The following is a 21131-nucleotide window of genomic DNA, read 5'->3' on the forward strand; positions in this document are numbered from 1 at the left end:
GCCGCTGTCGCCATCACTGCGCGAAATCCCGGCACAGCTGGGCTGCTGCATTCCATGCGGGACCGCGAAAATGACACCGGCCGCACATGCCCCGTCCACCTAAACTCGGCTCGGCTATTTAACACGTGGGGGATCTTTTTTGTTTTGCCATCGATATTATCCACGATAGCGGGGATCGGGTTTGGATTGGGAGTGGGTGATGGGGGTCAGATCGCGTGAACTTAACCGCGTCGAGAAAAACCCAATGCCACCCGAACAATTCCATCCTGGTAGCAGCGGGCTTTTGGCTGACCGTCAACAACAAACAACAACGAAAAAAAGAAAACCGCTCACTCCCATCAATCCCCACTGACCTCCCGTGTACCGGGCGAGGGAGTCAACATCTCTCGCCACCGGTGCAACAAAGAAAGAAATTAGCAATGAGCGCGTGCCACCGGTGCTCGACCTCCTCGCCGCTTCACTCTCTCACTCTCTCCCTCTCTCAATCGAGGCTTAATTACTGACATGGGCACGCCTCGCTCCGCAGATGTCCTTCAGGGGCCGAGTGCTCATGGCTAACACCCTGGCAGCATCCGTGCTGTGGCACAAGACCAAGGCCCCTCCAGCCTCCCGCTTGGCTACTCACCAGAGTCAACCGCTCACTCACGCACTTCGCCTGGCACGGGAAGCACCGGCTCAGGCCGGGCGTTCTCTGCCTGCCAGTGGGCGAGGGTGGCCGGGGTTCTGGTGGACGTCGCCGCCAGGGTCACGAGTTTCAGGCTCGTGGCGGTCAGGCGGCCGCTGTACGACCGGGAGGAGCTACCCTGGAAGTCGCCGTCCCTCGCCGTGCTGAGGAATGCAGGGGGGTGACTGGAGTACGGAAAGGAGCTCTTCCTGATGGACCCGAGCCTGGTCGACTACACGAGACTGCCAGGTTATCAACAGAGCCTTTTGGACGCGTGGCGAAGCTTCGAGTGGAGTAGAATGCGCGCGCCCTACGACCTCGCGCCGTTCCTGAACGAGCCCCTCGTTCTGCAACGGCCTCTTCCAGGGGATCAGAGGAGAGAGGACCCTGGGGCTCATCCCCTCACATCAGCAGGGCTGCTGACAGTCTTCCACCTTGTGCAGGCCCCCACCAGCCCAAGTGAAAGACCGCAGCTGAGATCGCCAACACCGCAGGGCTCCGCTCCATGCTCGCCGGGGAGAAGCTGCTGCGGGACGTGCTCCGTGCCATGAAGAAGCTGCGTCTGAAGATGGAGGCACCGAGGGATGGTGGCGGTCCTCCCCCCCCACACCTCCTCCTGCTTCCCGGAGTTGTGCGTCTCTTGCACGCAGCCCCCTGGCCACAGCGACTCCGGCAAGCTACTGAAGCGCCGAGGCTGCAGGAACGTGCCCCTGAAGAGCGCCCCGAACAAAGCGCTCAACACGTGGCTGTGTCAAGGCGCTGCATTCCCGGGACCTGGCCGACCTACCGGACACAAAACGGAGAGACCATTTCTCTCCCCTTATTGCGGCCGCCCCCCCAGTGGAAACAAATGTACAAGTCTCCCGTAGCCAAACGCTGCGGTGACCTCCAGTGGAGGTTGGCACATTGCACGTTGCCATCGGCCGTGTGGCTCAGCCGAATCTCGCCGGGGGTAACAGACTTGGTGCATTTACTTCCGCTGCCAGCGGCTCAAACTCAATGTTCCGCCTTTTGGGGGACATCTTCAGGAAACTGGGGGTGCCCTTCTACAACAGCAGCTTCGTATATGGGGTGGTGCCTTACCTGGCTAACAAGCGCCATGACCTCGCCAACTTCGCCCTGTGCTCAGGCGAAGTTGGCGGTGTTACAGAACGAAGAGCGAGATGCTGGAAGGTGACACTGACGGCTGATCTGTGCTGCTTCCAGTGTTCAGGGGCCTGCTTAAGGCGCGGCTCCGGCTGGAGCACGCCACGTACCACACACACATGTCGGTGATGTTCAGAGCGTCTTCTTCGAGCGCTGGGGAGCCGGACAAGCCCCTCTCTGTACCAGCGTGGACGGCACCACCCCACGTGTTCACCTTCTGAAGCGCTCGCTCGTCACCGTGGCGCGCGCGATGACCACCACCACCACGTGACTTTTCTTTCGTGTTGTGCGCGCTGCATTTAGCGCTACAGCGCGTGGATTTATAGCGTTTGTTTTCATTTGTGTTGCTGGTGACTTTGTGTATTTGTGTTGCTGGTGACTTTGTGTATTTCATATCGGAATCGCCTCCAGTGCTGTTGCTGCTGGCGGCAATAAAAGTTGTTTAAAAGTCAAAAGTCTCTCTCTCTCTCACTCTCTCTCTCTCACTCTCTTCATTTTTCCGGTCAGAGAAACAAGAAGATTCTCGGTGTAGTCGGCACTTTTCTTCGTTCATCATTTCGTTTTTTATGCTTTTCTTCATGTAACCCCCCCTCCCCCCCACACTTTTTAAATGAAAGATTTCACAATAGATTTCACGCTCTGCTCTCCTTACCCCTTCCCTCTCTACCCCCTCTCTCTACCCCCCCCCCCCCCTCTCTCTCTACCCCCTCCATCCCTACTCCATGTCAATGTTCCCCCTATGTTTTCTATGTAATAGTTGTAATATTATTATACATATATGTTTTACGACAAGTGCTGCATCAGCACCTAGCCCTTCTCGCAGTCCTACGGCCTCCGACGGGTAGCTTAGATCTTCACGCAGAGCTCTCCGTCATCTGCCACCGAGCACACGGCCTCCTCCAGCGCCCACCGCTCCTTGAAGGCCGGCACGGCGTGGGTCAGCCGCGCACGGCGGAACTCCGGCTCACACACCCTGGCTCCGACCAGAGCGTGGATGATTCCCAGGCTGCTGGCCGGACGTTGCCCCTCCAGGGCCACCTTCCTCGCCCTGTATACGGCGAGCTTGGCATAGCCGACGAGCACGTTGACCGGTCCCTGAAGATGTTGGGGTCCGTCGCCCTTCGGGTATCCAAAGATGAGGACCGTCGGGGAGAAGTGGAGGCTGAACCTTAGGAGGATGTTTCTCAGGACCTTGAACAGCGAGTCCGGGCTCTTGCACTCCACGTATTGGTGCGCCACCGTCTCCACTTTACCGCAGAACCGCACTCCGGGGACGTGTCGGTGAAGCGCGCCAGGGAGGCGTCGGTGGTGACGGTGCCGTGGGCGATGCTCCAGCCGAGGTCGCCGATGCGGTCGTACGTCGGGCTGGAGTAGAGTTGCCTCCAGCGAGGCCTCTCCGGAGAGACGCAGGGCAGGGGCTCTCCTCCAGGCATGGTCCTTGTGGCTCCTCAGGGTGTCCTGTTGGTGAAACCGGACCACGTAGGAGTAGAAAGCACCTTCCTCTTTACATTTGCGAAGGCCACCTCCGGCAGGGCTTCCAGCCGGCACAGCTCGTGATCCGCTTTCGTTTGTCGGCATTGGCGATGCAGTGGCACGACGGAGAGCTGTCTCTCTCTCACTCTCTGACTCTCTTACCTCTCTCACTCTCTCTCTCTCCGACACTTCCGTGTAGGTGGACGCCGACGACGTTCTGACGAAGGAAGAGCAGATCTCCATCCTGCTGGACGCCAGGAGGAGATGCGAGCAGCGCATCAACTCGACGGGCGGCGTCTCGGCATCAGGTGAAGCCTTTGCCCCAACAACGGGGGGGGGGGGGTGGCGGGAGGAGGGGGGGGCACACCCACCAGGGGTTTAGAAGGGGGGGGGAGGGGGCGGTGGCAGGGTTACCCCCTCGCTCCGGCCCCGGGGGTTTTCTCCGGGCGTTTGGGACGTGTTCTTCCTGCCTCTCTCCCGGCTCTTTCCCTCCCACGTGACATCAACAAAATGGCCCCTTACATTGGCCGAAAGAATTGGTGCTGTGCTCAACTTTACGTGGCAGGAGGCTGCTGAAAGGAAAGGGTTCCCCTTTGACTCAACGTGGATATCTCGGTGGTAAATAAAACATCGTAATCATGATGATAATAATGACCATTGTTATGATAATATTTGCGGTGCCAATTAGCATTATTATAATAGTGTGATGATAATATTCATTATTATGATGACAGTATGATGAAAATGATCATTAGTATGATAATAGTATGATGATAATGATTATTAATATGACAACATAATGATAATAATAATAATTAGTATGATAACAGTATTATGATAATAATTATTTCTAGATTTGAAGCTTTCGTGACTGCAAGGATCCATACTCTTTGGTTCTATTCGGTAAAGTCACGTAGGTAAAAAACAAAACAACAAAAATCACGACGTTTCGGCCACAACACAAGCGGCCTTCATCAGGTGAAGGGACGAGACTGTCTCAAAGACTGCGCTGGAGTGAAACACAGCCACGCTCAGACCACGGCCTTTAAGCTGTGTGAGAGTAATTAAGGTGCCTTGACAAAGGAATTAGCATGTAAATTTGACTTTTAATAGGCGGACTTAGCATGATGAGAGGTAGGGAGGGGGTCGACCTGTGCAGGCTGGCGAGGGGGCACGGCAGCGTCCACATGCTGGTGGTGTGAAAAGGGGATTTTAAGAAGTTTGGGATACCACTACTTGAAAAATATACTGTACCATTGAAAAATTAGTTTAATGTTTGGTTCGATTTAGAACATCTTTCCAATGGTTGCTTAATTTGAAACCATCTTCTCGTTGAAATTGTGTGTTTGTAGATCTGAATTGCCTCGTGAACAAATCTCTGATAAAAACCCGTGGGTTTGCAAAGAATAATTTTCTCCGATACCAAGGTTCTGTTTCACTCCAGCGCAGTCTTCGAGACAGTCTGGTCCCTTCACCTGATGAAGGCCGCTTGTGTTGTGGCCGAAACGTCGTGATTTTTGTTGTTTTATTTTTTTACCTACGTGACTTTACCGAATAGAACCAAAGAGTATGATAATAATTATGATAGTTAAAGGTACAGACACAGCCCTGCTGGAGGAAGAGCTCAAGAGAGCCCCTTTCGTGGAGGGTATTTGGCCTACTCTTCCAATGCTGGCAAGCCATCTTGGAAGAGGTGGGAATACCCAAAGCCTACCCCACCACACACAACACGACTATGGGGAACCCGTTACTACTGCAGGGTGGACAGAGGCAGCAGTGATTTAAGACAATGATTTAAGACACCTTGCACCAATGATTTAAGACAATGATTTACGATAATGATTTAAGACACCTTGCACCAATGATTTAAGACAATGATTTACGATAATGATTTAAGACAAAGATTTAAGACACCTGGCACCAATGATTTAAGACAATGATTCACGACAATTATTTAAGACACCTTGCACCAATGATTTAAGACACCTTGCACCAATGATTTACCACAATGATTTAGAACAATGATTTAAGACAAAGATTTAAAACACCTGGCACCAATGATTTAAGACAATGATTTACGACAATGATTTAAGACACCTTGCACCAATGATTTAAGACACCTTGCACCAATGATTTACCACAATGATTTAGAACAATGATTTAAGACAAAGATTTAAGACACCTTGCACCAATGATTTAAGACACCTTGCACCAATGATTTACCACAATGATTTAGGACAATGATTTAAGACAATGATTTAAGACACCTTGCACCAATGATTTAAGACAATGATTTAAAACTGATTCAAGACACCTTGCACCAATGATTTACCACAATGATTTAGAACAAAGATTTAAGACAATGATTTAAGACACATTCCACAAATGATTTAAGACAATTATTTAGAACAATGATTTAAGAGAATGATTTAAGACACCTTGCACCAATGATTTAAGACAATTATTTAAAACAATGATTTAAGACACGTTGCACCAATGCTTTAAGACAATGATTTAAAACAATGATTTAAGACACCTTGCACCAATGATTCAGCCATCGAACAAAGACGGTGGTCACCGTGTCGCGCGCTCTCAGCTGCGCTTCCGCGGCCGTCTGGAACGCTCTTCGGTTTCCGATATTAGGAAGCTACTGGGAGCTTTGCACTTTTTAATCATCTAGGTTGTCAACAATACTTTCTTTAGAACTGCGTTTTGCGTTACAGATTTTTGTCCTTTTCCCTGCACCTCCAATTAGCACGGTTGGCTACGTGACGGTGCGAAAGAAGTTCAACAAACAAAATCCGCCGAGCCCTCGACGACAATTCAACTTTAGTTTTTACGCGAATCTGGCTCTGGGTGTTGTTCGACGGCCAGCTGAACGCCGCTGCCGCCGCTGCTGCTGCTGCTGCCAGGATGACCGGCTGAGTGTTTGTTTGCAATTTTCACCTCGAGCACTGTTTGCGGGTTACCGCTTTACCTTGATTCCTTGCGAGAGGATACTCACTTGGCGTGTGAACATCTCAACACAACTCCCGTCTCATTGACACAAAGGGTGGTAAAAAAAAAAAAACCTCTTCGTTTTTTCGCACACGAAGAACACCGCCCCCCTCCCCCCCCACCCCTTTCCCCCTTTTACACCGCGTGGACGGGCGGGCTGAACGGCGGCGGGGTGGGAGATGATTTTCGGAGATTTCCGCGCCACCGTGGAGGGAGCTCGAGCGAATCGAATTGGCGGACCCGTTAACTGCGAGCCCGGCCGTTGTTTTGGCACCATTGCCACCATTGCCACCATTGCCACCGTTGCCACCATTGCCACCATTGCCACCATTGCCACCGTTGCCACCATTGCCACCATTGCCACCGTTGCCACCGTTGCCACCATTGCCACCATTGCCACCATTGCCACCGTTGCCACCATTGCCATCATTGCCACCGTTGCCACCATTGCCACCATTGCCACCATTGCCACCATTGCCACCGTTGCCACCATTGCCACCATTGCCACCGTTGCCACCGTTGCCACCATTGCCACCATTGCCACCATTGCCACCGTTGCCACCATTGCCACCATTGCCACCATTGCCACCGTTGCCACCATTGCCACCATTGCCACCGTTGCCACCGTCGGCACCATTGCCACCATTGCCACCATTGCCACCATTGCCACCGTTGCCACCGTTGCCACCATTGCCACCATTGCCACCGTCGGCACCATTGCCATGATTGGCACCGTCTGCACCGTCAACGTGCTCGTTATTTGGAGACGCTGCGTTATTCTGACTCGGGTGCAATATCGCGATTGTTGCCATCATTACTGTAGGTTTAAATGTTGATGTTTCTCGGGGAAACTATTTTACCATTTGCGTTTTTTGTGCCTTATTTGCAACGCGTTCTTTTTATCATGATCCTCACTTTAGTGAAATATTTAAAAGATAACTTCGTAACACACTCTACATTTACGTGATTTGTTGCCATTCCCCCCCCCCCTCCTTAATTGTGTATTCCTTTTAATAAAAATTTTTTATCGCGACCTATTATGTTGCGTTTGCCAGGGAAACCGATGCTTTTGGTCGATGACAACCCCCGATTCAAGTGCCTTCTTAGCTCACGGGGGTAACGTTAAAATTAACTGAAAGTTTTGGCTGTTGGCATCGAAGTCCCTCGTTTGGCGATTTAACCTGCGAGCCGCATGATTCAGGTTGAGGAATCCGTCTTGTGCTGCGCATCATTTGCTCCCGCAGATCGCCACTGTTCCCCAGAATGGGACGGGATTATTTGCTGGCCCGCGGGAACCCTCGGAAGCCTCGTGTCTGTTCATTGCCCCGAATACATCTACGACTTCAATCACCAGGGTACGAGCGAGTGAGTCCGTGAGTGAGAGGGAGAGAGAGCGAGTCGGTGAGAGCGAGAGAGAGGGCGAGCGAGCGAGTGAGTGAGTTAGCGAGCCGGTGAGAGAGTGAGCCAGTGAGTGAGCATGTGAGTGTGTGAACGAGCCAGTGAGACAGTGAGCCAGTGAGTGAGCATGTGAGTGTGTGAACGAGCCAGTGAGACAGTGAGCCAGTGAATGAACATGTGAGTGAGAGAGTGAGCCAGTGAGAGAGTGCGCCAGTGAGTGAGCATGTGAGTGAGTGAGAGGGAGAGAGAAGGAGTCGTTGAGAGCGAGAGAGAGCAAGAGAGCGAGTGACTTAGCGAGCCAGTAAGTGAGTGAGCCAGTGAGTGAGCGGGCGAGTGAGTGAGTGGATGAGCCATTGAGTGAGAGAGCGAGTCAGTGAGTGAGTGAGCCAGTGAGTGAGAGAGTGAGCCAGTGAGCCAGTGAGTGAGCGAGCGAGTGAGTGAGTGAGCGAGCGAGTGAAAGAGTGAGCCAGTGAGTGAGTGAGCGAGTGAGTGAGCGAGCGAGTGAGTGAGTGAGCGAGCGAGTGAGCCAGTGAGCCAGTGAGTGAGCGAGCGAGTGAGAGAGTGAGCCAGTGAGTGAGAGAGTGAGCCAGTGAGTGAGTGAGAGAGTGAGTGAGCCAGTAAGAGAGTGAGCCAGTGAGCATGTGAGAGAGTGAGTGAGCCAGTGAAGGAGTGAGCCAGTGAGCATGTGAGAGAGTGAGTGAGAGAGAGAGTGAGCCAGTGAGCATGTGAGAGAGTAAGTGAGTCAGTGAGTGAGCCAGTGAGTGAGAGAGTGAGCCAGTGAGCCAGTGAGAGGGTGAGCCAGTGAGTGAGTGCCGTGTGGAGGCTCTCTCCCAGTCGAGTGGCTATTTCTAGGCTGGAGCGTTCTTTCGGGGATTTCTCAAACTCGTTGGTTTTCTCTCAAGCTGACAAATACTGCCACTGGATAGATTTATTTTGCACGGCGTTTATGCGCTTAAGGTGGTCTCCCTTCTCCTCCTCCTCCTCCTCACCCCCTTAATTGATTGATGTTTGTTGACTGGTTGTTGTTGACGTCTGTTGTTTATTGTTTTTGCCACGTGTATTGCCATCCGCTCGCTGTCGGTGGCTAAGATGACATTTGACTGCTTCACCAGGGCAATCCAGGGGGGTCGGGGGGGGCGGGGGGGGGTGAAAGGGGAAATTCCGCCCCAGGCCTCACGCTCGCGAGAGAGAGGCAGAGAGAGATGGGGGGGGGGCGGTTTGCGTGTCGCTATTTAATTAATAAGGGGGGTGGGGGCCCGGTGGGATAGGGGGGGGGGGGCGGACGGGGGGGGTCAGACGGGGGGGGGGGTCCCACCGGAAGGGTCACGTGGCATCGCAGTGAACGTGGAACGCGCGATCTGGCCCCAATATAAATTACGAATCGGTTTGTTTAATCATCGGTTAATGATCTTATTCTTCTTCCTCATCTCATTCTTATTCATCTCATTATTTTACATCTCATTGTTTTTTTTTAAATCTAATTCTTTATCCAATTCCTATTTTCTTTCCTCTTCATCTCATTCTCCTGCAACTCTTTATTCATCTCATTTTATTCATCTCATTCTTATTCAACTCATTCTCCTTCATCTCATTCTTATTCAACTCATTCTCCTTCATCTCATTCTTCCTCATCTCATTCTTATTCATATCATTCTTCTTCATCTCATTGTTCTTCATCTCATTCTTATTCAACTCATTCTCCTTCATATCATTCTTCCTCATCTCATTCTCCTTCATCTCATTCTTCTTCATCACCCTCTGCTCATTCTTATTCAACTCATTCTCCTTCATCTCATTCTCCTTCATATCATTCTTCCTCATCTCATTCTTCCTCATCTCATTCTTCTTCATCACCCTCTGCTCATTCTTAATCAACTCACTCTCCTCCACCTCATTCTCCGTCATCTCATTCTCCTTTCAACTCATTCCTCCCAATCTCACTCTCCTTCTCCTCCTCCACCACCGTCACCGTCGTCGTCGTCATCATCATCATCATCCGCTCGGATCGACGGGACGTCCCTCGCCCACGTCCACCGCCACCCTCCCTCCCTCCGCCAGGCATGGCCCACCGCCACTGCACTGCCAACGGCACGTGGCTCTTCATCGCGGGCGGCGTCAACAAGACCTGGGCCAACTACTCGGAGTGCGCCCAGTTCCTCCGGCCAGAGCTCCACATGAGGACGAAGGTTCGGCGCCCCAAACCCCACGCGGAGTTTCCCAGGAACCGGTCGCGCGCCACTCGCCGACGCCGCTGCCACGCGCCGCCGAGAAATTTTCATTTCGCTCCGTGCGTTTAAACTTCTTTCGCGCCGTACGTAGCCGGCCGTGCCAATCGCAGATGCGAACATCGTTTTTGCCGGGGAGACAAAGGCGGGCGGGCGGGGCGTGCTAGCTGACGGCACTGTGCCGTGCCCCCCCCCACCCCTCCAGCGGGCCTGTCGAAGGCGGCAACGGCGGTGCCGGGGATCTTTGTCCGTCTCGCACGCAGGACGTGTCGAGCGGCTGTACGTGATGTACACCGTGGGCTACTCCGTGTCCGTCAGCTCCCTGTCCGTGGCAGTCTTCGTCCTCGGCTACTTCAAGTGAGGCGACGCGATTCCCCCCGCTACGCTCCCCCCCCTCTCTCTCTCTCTGTCTCTCTCTCTGTCTGTCTCTCTCTGTCTTTCTCTCTCTGTCTCTCTCTCTGTCTCTCTCTCTCTCTGTCTTTCTCTTTGTCTCTCTCTGTCTGTCTCTCTCTCTGTCTGTCTCTCTCTCTGTCTTTCTCTCTCTGTCTCTCTCTGTCTCTCTCTGTCTGTCTCTCTGTCTTTTTTTGGGGGGGGGGGGGCAGAGCTTTGTGACGTCATATTTAAGGGAGGGGGGTCTGACTTTTTGTGACGTCGTGTGACGAGGGGAGGGGAGAGGGGAAGGGGTCAAAAATCGTTCAAATCGCGTGACGTCATTTATGGGACGGCCCCCTAAGGTTGCTGCGTGGATTGGTTCCCGTTTGGCCGGTTGTTGCCCTGGGCAAGTGTTCTGTTGTCTCACACGGGAGATCCGCGGTGCTGAGTGAGCGACAGCAGCAGCAGCAGCACGGACGACAACGAGGACACCGCGATTTTAATTTTTATTTTCATCAGGTTAAGGTCCACTGAGCTGTGTACAGTGAGGGAAACTACAAAAATATTTGATCCCCTGCTGATTTTGTACGTTTGCCCACTGACAAAGAAATGATCAATCTATAATTTTAATGGTAGGTTTATTTGAACGGCGAGAGACAGAATAATAACAACAACAACAAAATCCAGAAAAAACGCATGTCAAAAATGTTATAAATTGATTTGAATTTTAATGAGGGAAATCAAGTATTTGACCCCCTCTCAATCAGAAAGATTTCTGTCTCCCAGGTGTCTTTTATACAGGTAACGAGCTGCTGACATTAGGAGCACACTCTTAAAGGGAGGGAGGGAGGGCGCTGGGAGGAACCGAGCGGTCCCCTAGGTAATTGGCGGATTTGTTTGAGAGGACATTTTTGGGATGAAGACGGCTCAGTGGTGGTCTTTCCGGATGTCCAGTGGGGGGGAGGGGGGGCAAGGGGGGGGGGGGCAGGGGGCAGGGGGAGGGCAGGGGGAGGGACGAGAGAAGTTCCGACAACAAAACCGCTCTTTGCCGGGTCGTGGCTCTCCGCATGGCAGCGCCAGTCACGTGGACCCTGCTCAGTTGGTGCCCCCCCCCCCCTTCCTGCCCCTCTCATCTTGAACCCCCTCCCCCCATCCACCCCCCCGGCTCCCCATTCCCCTCCACCCTCCCCCACCCTCTAGCCCCCCCCCCGACCGTGGATCCACCGCAAACGCGTGGGCGGTCCTCGTCATTCAACGAAACGCGGCGAGCGTGAACCCCCCCCTCCCCCGATCGAGAGAACGCCGATAGATCAATCGATAGATCTTCATTTACTGACGTTCCCAATATTCAGGGGAGGGGGGAGGGGGTGGAGACTCGTGGACTCGACCAGTGACGTCGGGACGACTCCTGCCAAATTTTGGCCCAAACCTCCCCCACAAGCCCCCACACTCCCACCACACTCACCCCACACTCCCCCCCACACTCCCCCCACACTCCCCCCACACTCCCCCCACACTCTACCCACACTCCTCCCCAAACTCCCACCACACTCACCCCACACTCCCCCCCACACTCCCCCCACACTCCCCCCACACTCCCCCCCACACTCTCCCCACACTCCTCCCCACACTCCCCCCACACTCCCCCCACACTCCCCCCACACTCCTCCCCACACTCCCCCCCACACACCCCCCACACTCCCCCCACACTCCCCCACACTCCCCCCACACTCCCCCCCACACTCCTCCCCAAACTCCTCCCCAAACTCCCCCCCACACTCCCCCCACACTCCCCCCACACTCCCCCACACGCCCCCCACACTCCCCCCACACGATCCTATAAAGCCCTATGCATGGCAATCTTTACACGATCTGTGCCATCGAAGTGAAGTGTGATTAGATGTGAAGTGTTTATCTGAGTTCCTCCGTTGTTGTTGTTGTTGTGTTCCCCACACCACCTCACCCCACCCACCCACCACACCCCACCCACCCCACCCCACCGCACCCCACCCACCACACCCCACCTCACCCCACCCACCTCACCCCACCCCACCCACCACACCCCACCCACCTCACCCCACCCTACCCACCACACCGAACCCACCACACCCCACCCACCCCACCCACCTCACCTCACTCCACCCACCCCACCCACCTCACCCCACTACACCCCACCCCACCCACCCACCACACCCACCACACCTCACCACACTCCACCCCGCCCCACCCTCCGCAGGCGCCTGCACTGCACGCGCAACTACATCCACACGCACCTCTTCGTGTCGTTCATGCTGCGAGCGGTGAGCATCTTCGTCAAGGACTCGGTGCTCTACTCGCGCTCGGGGATCCACGACGTCGAGGGCTTCGCGGCCGACGAGCTCCGCGTGATCAGCGAGGCACCGCAGGACAAGATGCAATACGTACGTACGCGAGCAGGGCGTCAACAACAACAGCAGCAGCAGCAACAACAACATTGTTAGCAAGTCGAAGGAGTAGGAGTGGTGGGGGGGGGGTGTTGGGGAGTGGTGGGGGGTGGTGGTGGGGGGAGTGGTGGTCGGGGGATAGGGGGTGGCGGGGGGGAGGCAGTAGGGGGGGAGCCGTAGGCTCCATCGTATTTATGTTTTTTTTTTGCCACGGGAGTTCTCACGGCAATGTTGTTGCGGCCCTTCGTTAATCTTGAAGCCCAAATTGTAACGGGGTCCTCCGAGAGCTCTCCATCAACACCCTGGATATTGCCGTGGTGTGTCCGCGGTGTTACGGGAGTTCGACATAAGGGTTTTCTGAGTAATCCCATTTCTGCAAATGCGCGTGGATACATTTTTTTTTGTGGTGGGAGATTATTTTCTTTCTTCATGTTAAATGATGTTTCCGTCTTTTTAATCCGAGGTTAAGTTAGCGAAATGTTTTTTGTTTAAAAAAAAAAAAACATCTAAAATAACATTGGGTGAGAGCAAATGTAAGCAAGACTCAATTTTTTCTGCCTCTCCACGTATAAATAACCACTCGGTTTTGCTTCAACCGACCCATTGGCGGTGCGAACCAATATTAACTGAGCTGCAGTTGGGCCCGGTTTCAACCTTCTGGGTCTCATCGGCAGAGTCGGGGTTCTGGCTGTCGCCTGATGCACCTAGTTGTAGAGACAATCGGTGGATTGGGCCCAAACGCGTTTCACCACTGACGGCTAGAGACACGGAATGGAGATTACTTTTTTTTTAAATCTTTTTTTTTAAATTAGGGGTTGTTCATAAATGACGTCACGCACCTAGGGCGGGTGGGGGGGGGTCAGCATTTGTGACGATGCGTGACGGGGGGGGGTGAGAAATATGACGTCACATCAAAATGCGCAACTTTACATAAATATAGACAAACACGTTCTACTTAATTAGACTTTTTAATAAATGTTTTCTCCTACAACATCAGAGTGCAGCGCCACATTAAAAACGCACTACAATGACAATAGTTTATAGCGATTTGAAGCGTGTTTGATTTTTTTTGGGGGGGGGCAGAGCTTTGTGACGTCATATTTGAGGGGGGGGGGTGCGGTCTGACTTTTTGTGACGCCGTGTGACGAGGGGAGGGTGGGGGTCAAAAATCGTCCAAAATCGCTTGACGTCATTTATGGACGGCCCCTTACCCCCATAAATGTACCACGACAACGGTCCCCACTGGGTTTTCTAAAAAAAAAAACTAATAATAAAAATTTGGACTCTGGCGAAGATTGGATCGTCACACAAAATCATCACGGCAGCCGAATGTGATAGGAGATGTGCACATGCATCTAAGGTGCGTGTATCCATCGTCAAACAATTGTGTGTACGCTGAACTTCTTTCATACCGTACGTAGCCCACCGTGCTCATCGGAGGTGCGTTGTGTGTACGTGTGTTGAACTCTTTTCGCGCGGAAGTAACAAACTTAACACCAAAGGAAGTTCTGAAGAAGTTCGTTTTCAATCGAGATTTCAAAATAGAATAAGAGAGAGAGAGAGACATGCAAACTTCAGATATACAGCAGCAGGCGTCAGGGTCCGATTGAACCAACGACCTCCTGCATACCGGGCGAGGTTGTTAACATCTCGGAATGATCTTCTTTGGTTCTTTCGGTAAAGTCACGTAGAATGAGAATAAAATAATAATATAAAACAATAAAATTCTCACGACGTTTCGGCCACAACGCAAGCGGCCGTCTTCAGGTGAAAGGTACAGACCTACGGGAATTTGATTGTGTTATTTTATAATTTTATTCTCATTCTACGTGACTTTACCGAAAGAAATTTTGATTTAAAGCTTTCGTGACTGCAGTAATTCATATTCTTAGTTCTTTCGGTAAAGTCACGTTTAAGGGAAACAACAAAATAATAATATATATAAAACAATAAAAATCCTCACGACGTTTCAACCATAACACAAACGGTCGTCTTCAGGTGTGTCGGTTTGCATAAATTTCTTTATTTTTAAACGGTGCATTTATTTATTTATAAAAAACGTTAGCGCCACGCGCAGCGATTTGGCAGTTTATTTAGACGGACTAGTCCATCTATGTTCTGAAAAGAGGAGGGGGGAGACGATTTTTTTTTTATGTATGCTGTCTGAAAGCCACTGTAAGCGTGAACAATCAATTAAGACCTGAAATTGTTTATCAAATCTTTCCAATGATTGCTAAGCCAGAATCCATTTTCTCGGTTGAAATTGTCTCTGTGCTTGTATATGTGGATAGCCTCATGAACGAATCTCTCATGGTATTGTTTTATATATATTTTATTATTTTGTTGTTTCCCTTAAACGTGACTTTACCGAAAGAACTAAGAATATGATTTACCGAAAGAACCAAAGAAGGTGAATCCTTGCAGTCAAGAAAGCTTTAAATCGAAATCTCGGAATGACCCGGAGAAAAATCCACGCGTCCACGGGGAAAAGAGAACACGCAAACTCCAAATAAGGTCGGGATCGAACCCCACGACCTCCTGCATACCGGGCGAGGTTGTTAACATCTCGGAATGACCCGGAGAAAAATCCACGCGACCACGGGGAAAAGAGAACACGCAAACTCCAAATAAGGTCGGGATCGAACCCCACGACCTCCTGCATGCCGGGCGAGGTTGTTAACATCTCGGAATGACCCGGAGAAAAATCCACGCGTCCACGGAGAAAAGAGAACATGCAAGCTCCAAATAAGGTCGGGATCGAACCCCACGACCTCCTGCATGCCGGGCGAGGTTGTTAACATCTCGGAATGACCCGGAGAAAAATCCACGCGTCCACGGGGAAAAGAGAACACGCAAACTCCAAATAAGGTCGGGATCGAACCCCACGACCTCCTGCATGCCGGGCGAGGTTGTTAACATCTCGGAATGACCCGGAGAAAAATCCACGCGTCCACGGAGAAAAGAGAACACGCAAGCTCCAAATAAGGTCGGGATCGAACCCCACGACCTCCTGCATACCGGGCGAGGTTGTTAACATCTCGGAATGACCCGGAGAAAAATCCACGCGTCCACGGGGAAAAGAGAACACGCAAGCTCCAAATAAGGTCGGGATCGAACCCCACGACCTCCTGCATGCCGAGCGAGGTTGTTAACATCTCGGAATGACCCGGAGAAAAATCCACGCGTCCACGGGGAAAAGAGAACACGCAAGCTCCAAATAAGGTCGGGATCGAACCCCACGACCTCCTGCATGCCGGGCGAGGTTGTTAACATCTCGGAATGACCCGGAGAAAAATGCACGCGACCACGGGGAAAAGAGAACACGCAAACTCCAAATAAGGTCGGGATCGAACCCCACGACCTCCTGCATGCCGGGCGAGGTTGTTAACATCTCGGAATGACCCGGAGAAAAATCCACGCGACCACGGGGAAAAGAGAACACGCAAGCTCCAAATAAGGTCGCTGATCGAACCCCACGACCTCCTGCATGCCGGGCGAGGTTGTTAACATCTCGGAATGACCCGGAGAAAAATCCACGCGACCACGGGGAAAAGAGAACACGCAAGCTCCAAATAAGGTCGCGATCGAACCCCACGACCTCCTGCATGCCGGGCGATGTCGTTGACGTCTGGGAACGAGCAGGCGCCGAGCCGCGCATCGTTTGAGCAGCGGCGCTGCTGTTTGTGGCGTGTGCGGGCCCTCCCTGCAGGTGGGCTGCAAGGTGGTGGTGACGCTCTTCCTCTATTTCCTCGCGACGAACTACTACTGGATCCTGGTCGAGGGACTCTACCTGCACAGCCTCATCTTCATGGCGTTCTTCTCCGACAAGAAGTACCTCGGCGGCTTCACGCTCATCGGATGGGGTAAACTAGCAGCGGGTCCACAACCTTTGTGGCACCAGGGACAATTTTTTCACGGACCAGAGTGGGGGGGGGGGGGGGACGGGAGCGGCAGGGGGTGTTCATCATTGGGTCTTTCCCCCTTTTCAAAGAAGCTCTCCAGCGAGAGCCACTCATTGTGGCTACTAGGGGTTAGCTTGTGGGCTTACTCATTGTGGCTACTAGGGTTAGCTTGTGGGCTTACTCATTGTGGCTACTAGGGGTTAGCTTGTGGGCTTACTCATTGTGGCTACTAGGGGTTAGCTTGTGGGCTTACACATTGTGGCTACTAGGGGTTAGCTTGTGGGCTTACTCATTGTGGCTACTAGGGGTTAGCTTGTGGGCTTACTCATTGTGGCTACTAGGGGGTCAGCTTGTGGGCTTACTCATTGTGGCTACTAGGGGTTAGCTTGTGGGCTTACTCATTGTGGCTACTAGGGGTTAGCTTGTGGGCTAACTCATTGTGGATACTAGGTGTTAGCTTGTGGGCTTACTCATTGTGGCTACTAGGGGTTAGAGCTTGTGGGCTTACTCCTTGTGGCTACTAGGGGTCAGCTTGTGGGCTTATTCCTTGTGGCTATTAGGGGTCAGCTTGTGGGCTTACTCATTGTGGCTACTAGGGGTTAGAGCTTGTGGGCTTACTCATTGTGGCTACTAGGGGGTTAGCTTGTGGGCTTACTCATTGTGGCTACTAGGGGGTTAGCTTGTGGGTTTACTCATTGTGGCTACTAGGGGTTAGCTTGTGGGCTTACTCATTGTGGCTGCTAGGGGGTTAGCTTGTGGGCTTACTCATTGTGGCTACCAGGGGTTAGAGCTTGTGGGCTTACCAACACCACGTGACTGAGACAAGTTCGCAGTGAGGGATAGAGACCCGGACGGAAGTGGTAAATAATAAAATAATGGGGCGGGCCACGTGCGGACTCACCGCTCTCACCTCCTGCTGCTGCTGTGCGGCCCGGTTCCTAACAACCCACGGTACCGGTACCGGTCCGTGTCCCGGGGGTTGGGGACCCCCCTGTGGTAAAGGACACCCCCGCCCCCACCGCCCTACTGCCTCCCCCCCCCCAGAGTAACCAGTAAACAGAGGCGACACCTTTCGTACCACGTGCATTCAAAGCAAGGCGTCTGCCTGTGGCGCTGCTCCAAGACACGTGGGGAATGGCTCCCTGCAGCCAGCGGCAGGGCACTCGGCCACCGTTTCGGTCTCCTCTGCGCAGACTCGCGCCGCGTGTCGACCAGGTGGTTCTTAATCCCGGGGGGCGTCGCAAACCGCTGGGGGGGGGGCGGGTGGGGTGCAAGATGCCCTTTCTGAGAACCAGGCTGCAATAGACGGTTCAGAATCACTGCACACGCATGGCCCCGTGGACTTTGCAATGTTTCCGTTTCAAAATTTCGCGCACGGAGCACTGAGGTCCCTGGATGAATTGTGCCTCGTAAATGTACATTATTATTGTTGTTGTGTTCGTGTAGGTGCGTGCGTGCGGGTGTCTACGTGGCTACGTGTGTGCGCGCGTTTGTTTAGTGGGGTGCGGTGGTGCAGCGGTTAGCGCGCTGCGCTACGAACCCGGCGACCCGGTCTACGTAGGTGTTCGCGGACAGCACTTGCCCCACAAAAGTCTGTGGAGGCTACACGGGTGATCGTAGTCTCGTTTGTTTTATCAGATTCATATAACTTTATTGACACCGGGGGTGGGGGGGGGAGTGAAGAGAACAAACTACGTTTCGTGGGTGAGATCTTACTTTCCAGAGCATCTTATGATCTTAAGGTCACGGTAAAACACAAATGTGTGCGTTGTGTGCTCTTCCACCAGGCGTGCCAGCTGTGTTTGTGGCGGCCTGGGTTAGCGTGAGAGCGACTTTTGCCGACACTCAGTACGTATCATTAATCACCGTTCTTCATGTTATACACAGTACATTATTGCGAGAGCCTCTCTCTCTCTCTGCCACGCACACACACGCAACTCTTTTTTCGTTCTTACCCAATTAAAACATCTCACTGAGCTGAGCTCTTTTTTCAGAGGCGACCTGGCCACACGTAAATCGCTCATCGCAGCGGCCGATATCATCTTCATCATCAGCAGCAGCAGCATCATCATCGTCGTCGTCATCGTCATCGTCACACGGGGCCGATTTATAGAACGCGAGTTGATTCTCAATGTGAAGGGTCGGGGCGGGTTGGCTTAGGGGTGGGGAGGAAATTTCAACAGGAACCCGCTGACCGCCTACAGGGGAGAGAATTTTGATGACTCCAATGATCACAACAGGAGGCATCGCCAGGGTCTGGATCGAGCCCACGAACCTCCCGCGTGCCAGGGGAGGGAGATAACATCTCCTCGCCACCGTGGCGCCCCCCACGGACGCTGCGTTTGATGCGTTAGCGCCAGCAAGGCACGAGATCGGGGGGGGGGGGGGGCAGGGGCCTCGCCACAGCCGGTGTGACTCTCCGTGGCCACGTGCCACGCACCCCTGGAGCCCAGCCGCTCGGTGGATTATTACGTCACGACTTTGGCGGTGGTGGCTTAGTGGGGGGGGGGGGGGGGGGGGGGGTGGGTGGGGGGGGGCAGTGTCGGATGAAGCTAAGTGCGGGGCCTGTAGCATTTGATGTTATAAAGGGGCCCTAAATAAATAAAAACAGAACACGAATGTTTTACTCGCGTAGTCAAGTAATTGTATTTTTTCATTCGCTATGCGGCCAGATGATGCGACAGATCGCTAACCTTAAACACCCGGTCGTTCGTAAAAGTTGAAGGCGGTATAGTACTATAGTAATAGAGCAAGCGCAGAATCACTGAACCGGAATTGAGAGCTTGGAAGCGTTTAGCGCGGGGCCCTTGAAGGTGCGGGGCCCGTAGCATCTGTAGCTACTTGTGCTACTAAGATAATCCGGCACTGGAGGGGTGGGAGAGTGGAAGTCGTGGTTTTTTTTTTTCCCCAGGCGCTCCGGTTTCACCCCGCGACTCATCGATTGGCTGAAGCATCTTGACACGGAGAGGAACGCAGAGCTTGGGCATTTGTTGGCGCCGGCTCTGCCGCGTGGCCGCTGCCTTTCCGGCTAGTCCGTGGCTCCTCCCCGCGCCTGTGCATCGTTCTTTCTCTCTATCTCTTCAAGAGCGAGCGAATTCCGTGTGGCACGTTACAAGATAAAATGTACTACTCTTATTATTATTATTACTACTACTACTACGTGGTGACGACGGTTAATGTTTCTGGCTCTGCGAAACAGGTGCTGGGACCTCAGTGCTGGCAACTTCAAATGGATCTACCAGGTGCCCATCCTGCTGGCCATCCTGGTAAGCTGCCGTGACTTTTCTTTCACCCTTCAACGAGCCACCGGGTGTGAAAAGGAACCGTCCGTACTCCAAGGAGGCCCCGGTGGCGTGGGGTGGGTGGGTGACCCGGGGTGGACCACGGTGAGAGAGGAAGAGAGGTGACCATTGGGTGTGGGACGCGGTGAGAGATGCAGGCCGGCGGCGTCGCGATTGGTACCGTCGGACCAACGTTGGGCCCAACGTTCCACTTCTACTGGGCGGGGTGGAGGTGGTGGGGGGGGGGGGGAGGGGTGGGAGGTGGGGGGTCTCAGGGAGACGCTGGGGGGATAGAGAAAAACATTAAACCCCGTGTCGCCGAAGTGAAACGGCCGCGGTGGGGCGAGGCGAAGGCTGCGTTGGCAGCCACCCCAGCGCCGAGCGGAGGGAACGAGAGCGGCGGTCTCGGCGGCCGGACACTTGTGCCGCATTCGTGGCGCGACTTTCCGGCACAGAAATTCTGTTCAGGCTGTACGGGGCGGGGGTGGCGGCCGGGGGATCTTCGTGGCTTTTCGTTCGCTTTGTCGCGAGTGTGGGGAATCGACGTCGACCTTCAAATCAAGGTTGACCGACGCTTCGTTACGTTTCCCTACCTGCGACCCCTTCCTCCCCCCCCCGCCCCCCCCTGTCCCCCCATCGCAAGGTGAACTTTATCTTGTTCATCAACATCGTCCGCGTGCTCGCGACCAAACTCCGCGAGTCCAACGCCGGCCGCTGCGACACCAAACAGCAGTACCGGTGAGGTCACCGGGCACCCATTCTCTCCTCGACGCTCGCGGTCCGTGTTCTACACTTCCATGGTAAACTGGACTCTCATGGTAAACTGGACTTCCATGGTAAACTGGACTTCCATGGTAAACTGGACTTCCATGGTAAACTGGACTTCCATGGTACACTGGACTCTCATGGTAAACTGGACTTCCACGGTGAACTGGACTTCCATGGTAAACTGGACTTACATGGTGAACTGGACTTACATGGTAAACTAGATTTCCACGGTGAACTGGACTTCCATGGTAAACTGCACTTCCATGGTGAACTGGACTTCCATGGTGAACTGGACTCCCTTGGTAACTGGACTCTCATTGTAAACTGAACTCCCATGGTAAACTGAACTCCCATGGTGAACTGGACTCCCATGGTAAACTGAACTTCCATGGTGAACTGGATTTCCACGGTAACCAAAATAACAAGAGTTGCACACAAACACGAAGATGCACGCACACACGCCCCTACGTACACACACACAC

General features: G+C 53.1%; 1 protein-coding gene across 1 annotated transcript in view; it reads left to right on the forward strand.

The window, feature by feature from the left end:
• Window positions 1-21131, forward strand: part of LOC116954812 (parathyroid hormone/parathyroid hormone-related peptide receptor) — a 62050-nt gene that overhangs the window by 7852 nt on the left and 33067 nt on the right. The window contains exons 2-10 of the mRNA XM_076052519.1: window positions 3483-3591; window positions 7525-7635; window positions 9737-9871; window positions 10167-10260; window positions 12512-12695; window positions 16408-16561; window positions 18388-18448; window positions 19800-19866; window positions 20525-20619. Coding sequence (XP_075908634.1) covers window positions 3483-3591; window positions 7525-7635; window positions 9737-9871; window positions 10167-10260; window positions 12512-12695; window positions 16408-16561; window positions 18388-18448; window positions 19800-19866; window positions 20525-20619 — 1010 coding nt within the window. The remainder of the gene's footprint in view (window positions 1-3482; window positions 3592-7524; window positions 7636-9736; window positions 9872-10166; window positions 10261-12511; window positions 12696-16407; window positions 16562-18387; window positions 18449-19799; window positions 19867-20524; window positions 20620-21131) is intronic.

The sequence above is a fragment of the Petromyzon marinus genome, chromosome 56, assembly GCF_048934315.1.
Source record: "Petromyzon marinus isolate PM22_M1 ecotype Great Lakes invasive population chromosome 56, UKy_Petmar_22M1.pri1.0, whole genome shotgun sequence".
Taxonomy (NCBI): domain Eukaryota; kingdom Metazoa; phylum Chordata; class Hyperoartia; order Petromyzontiformes; family Petromyzontidae; genus Petromyzon; species Petromyzon marinus.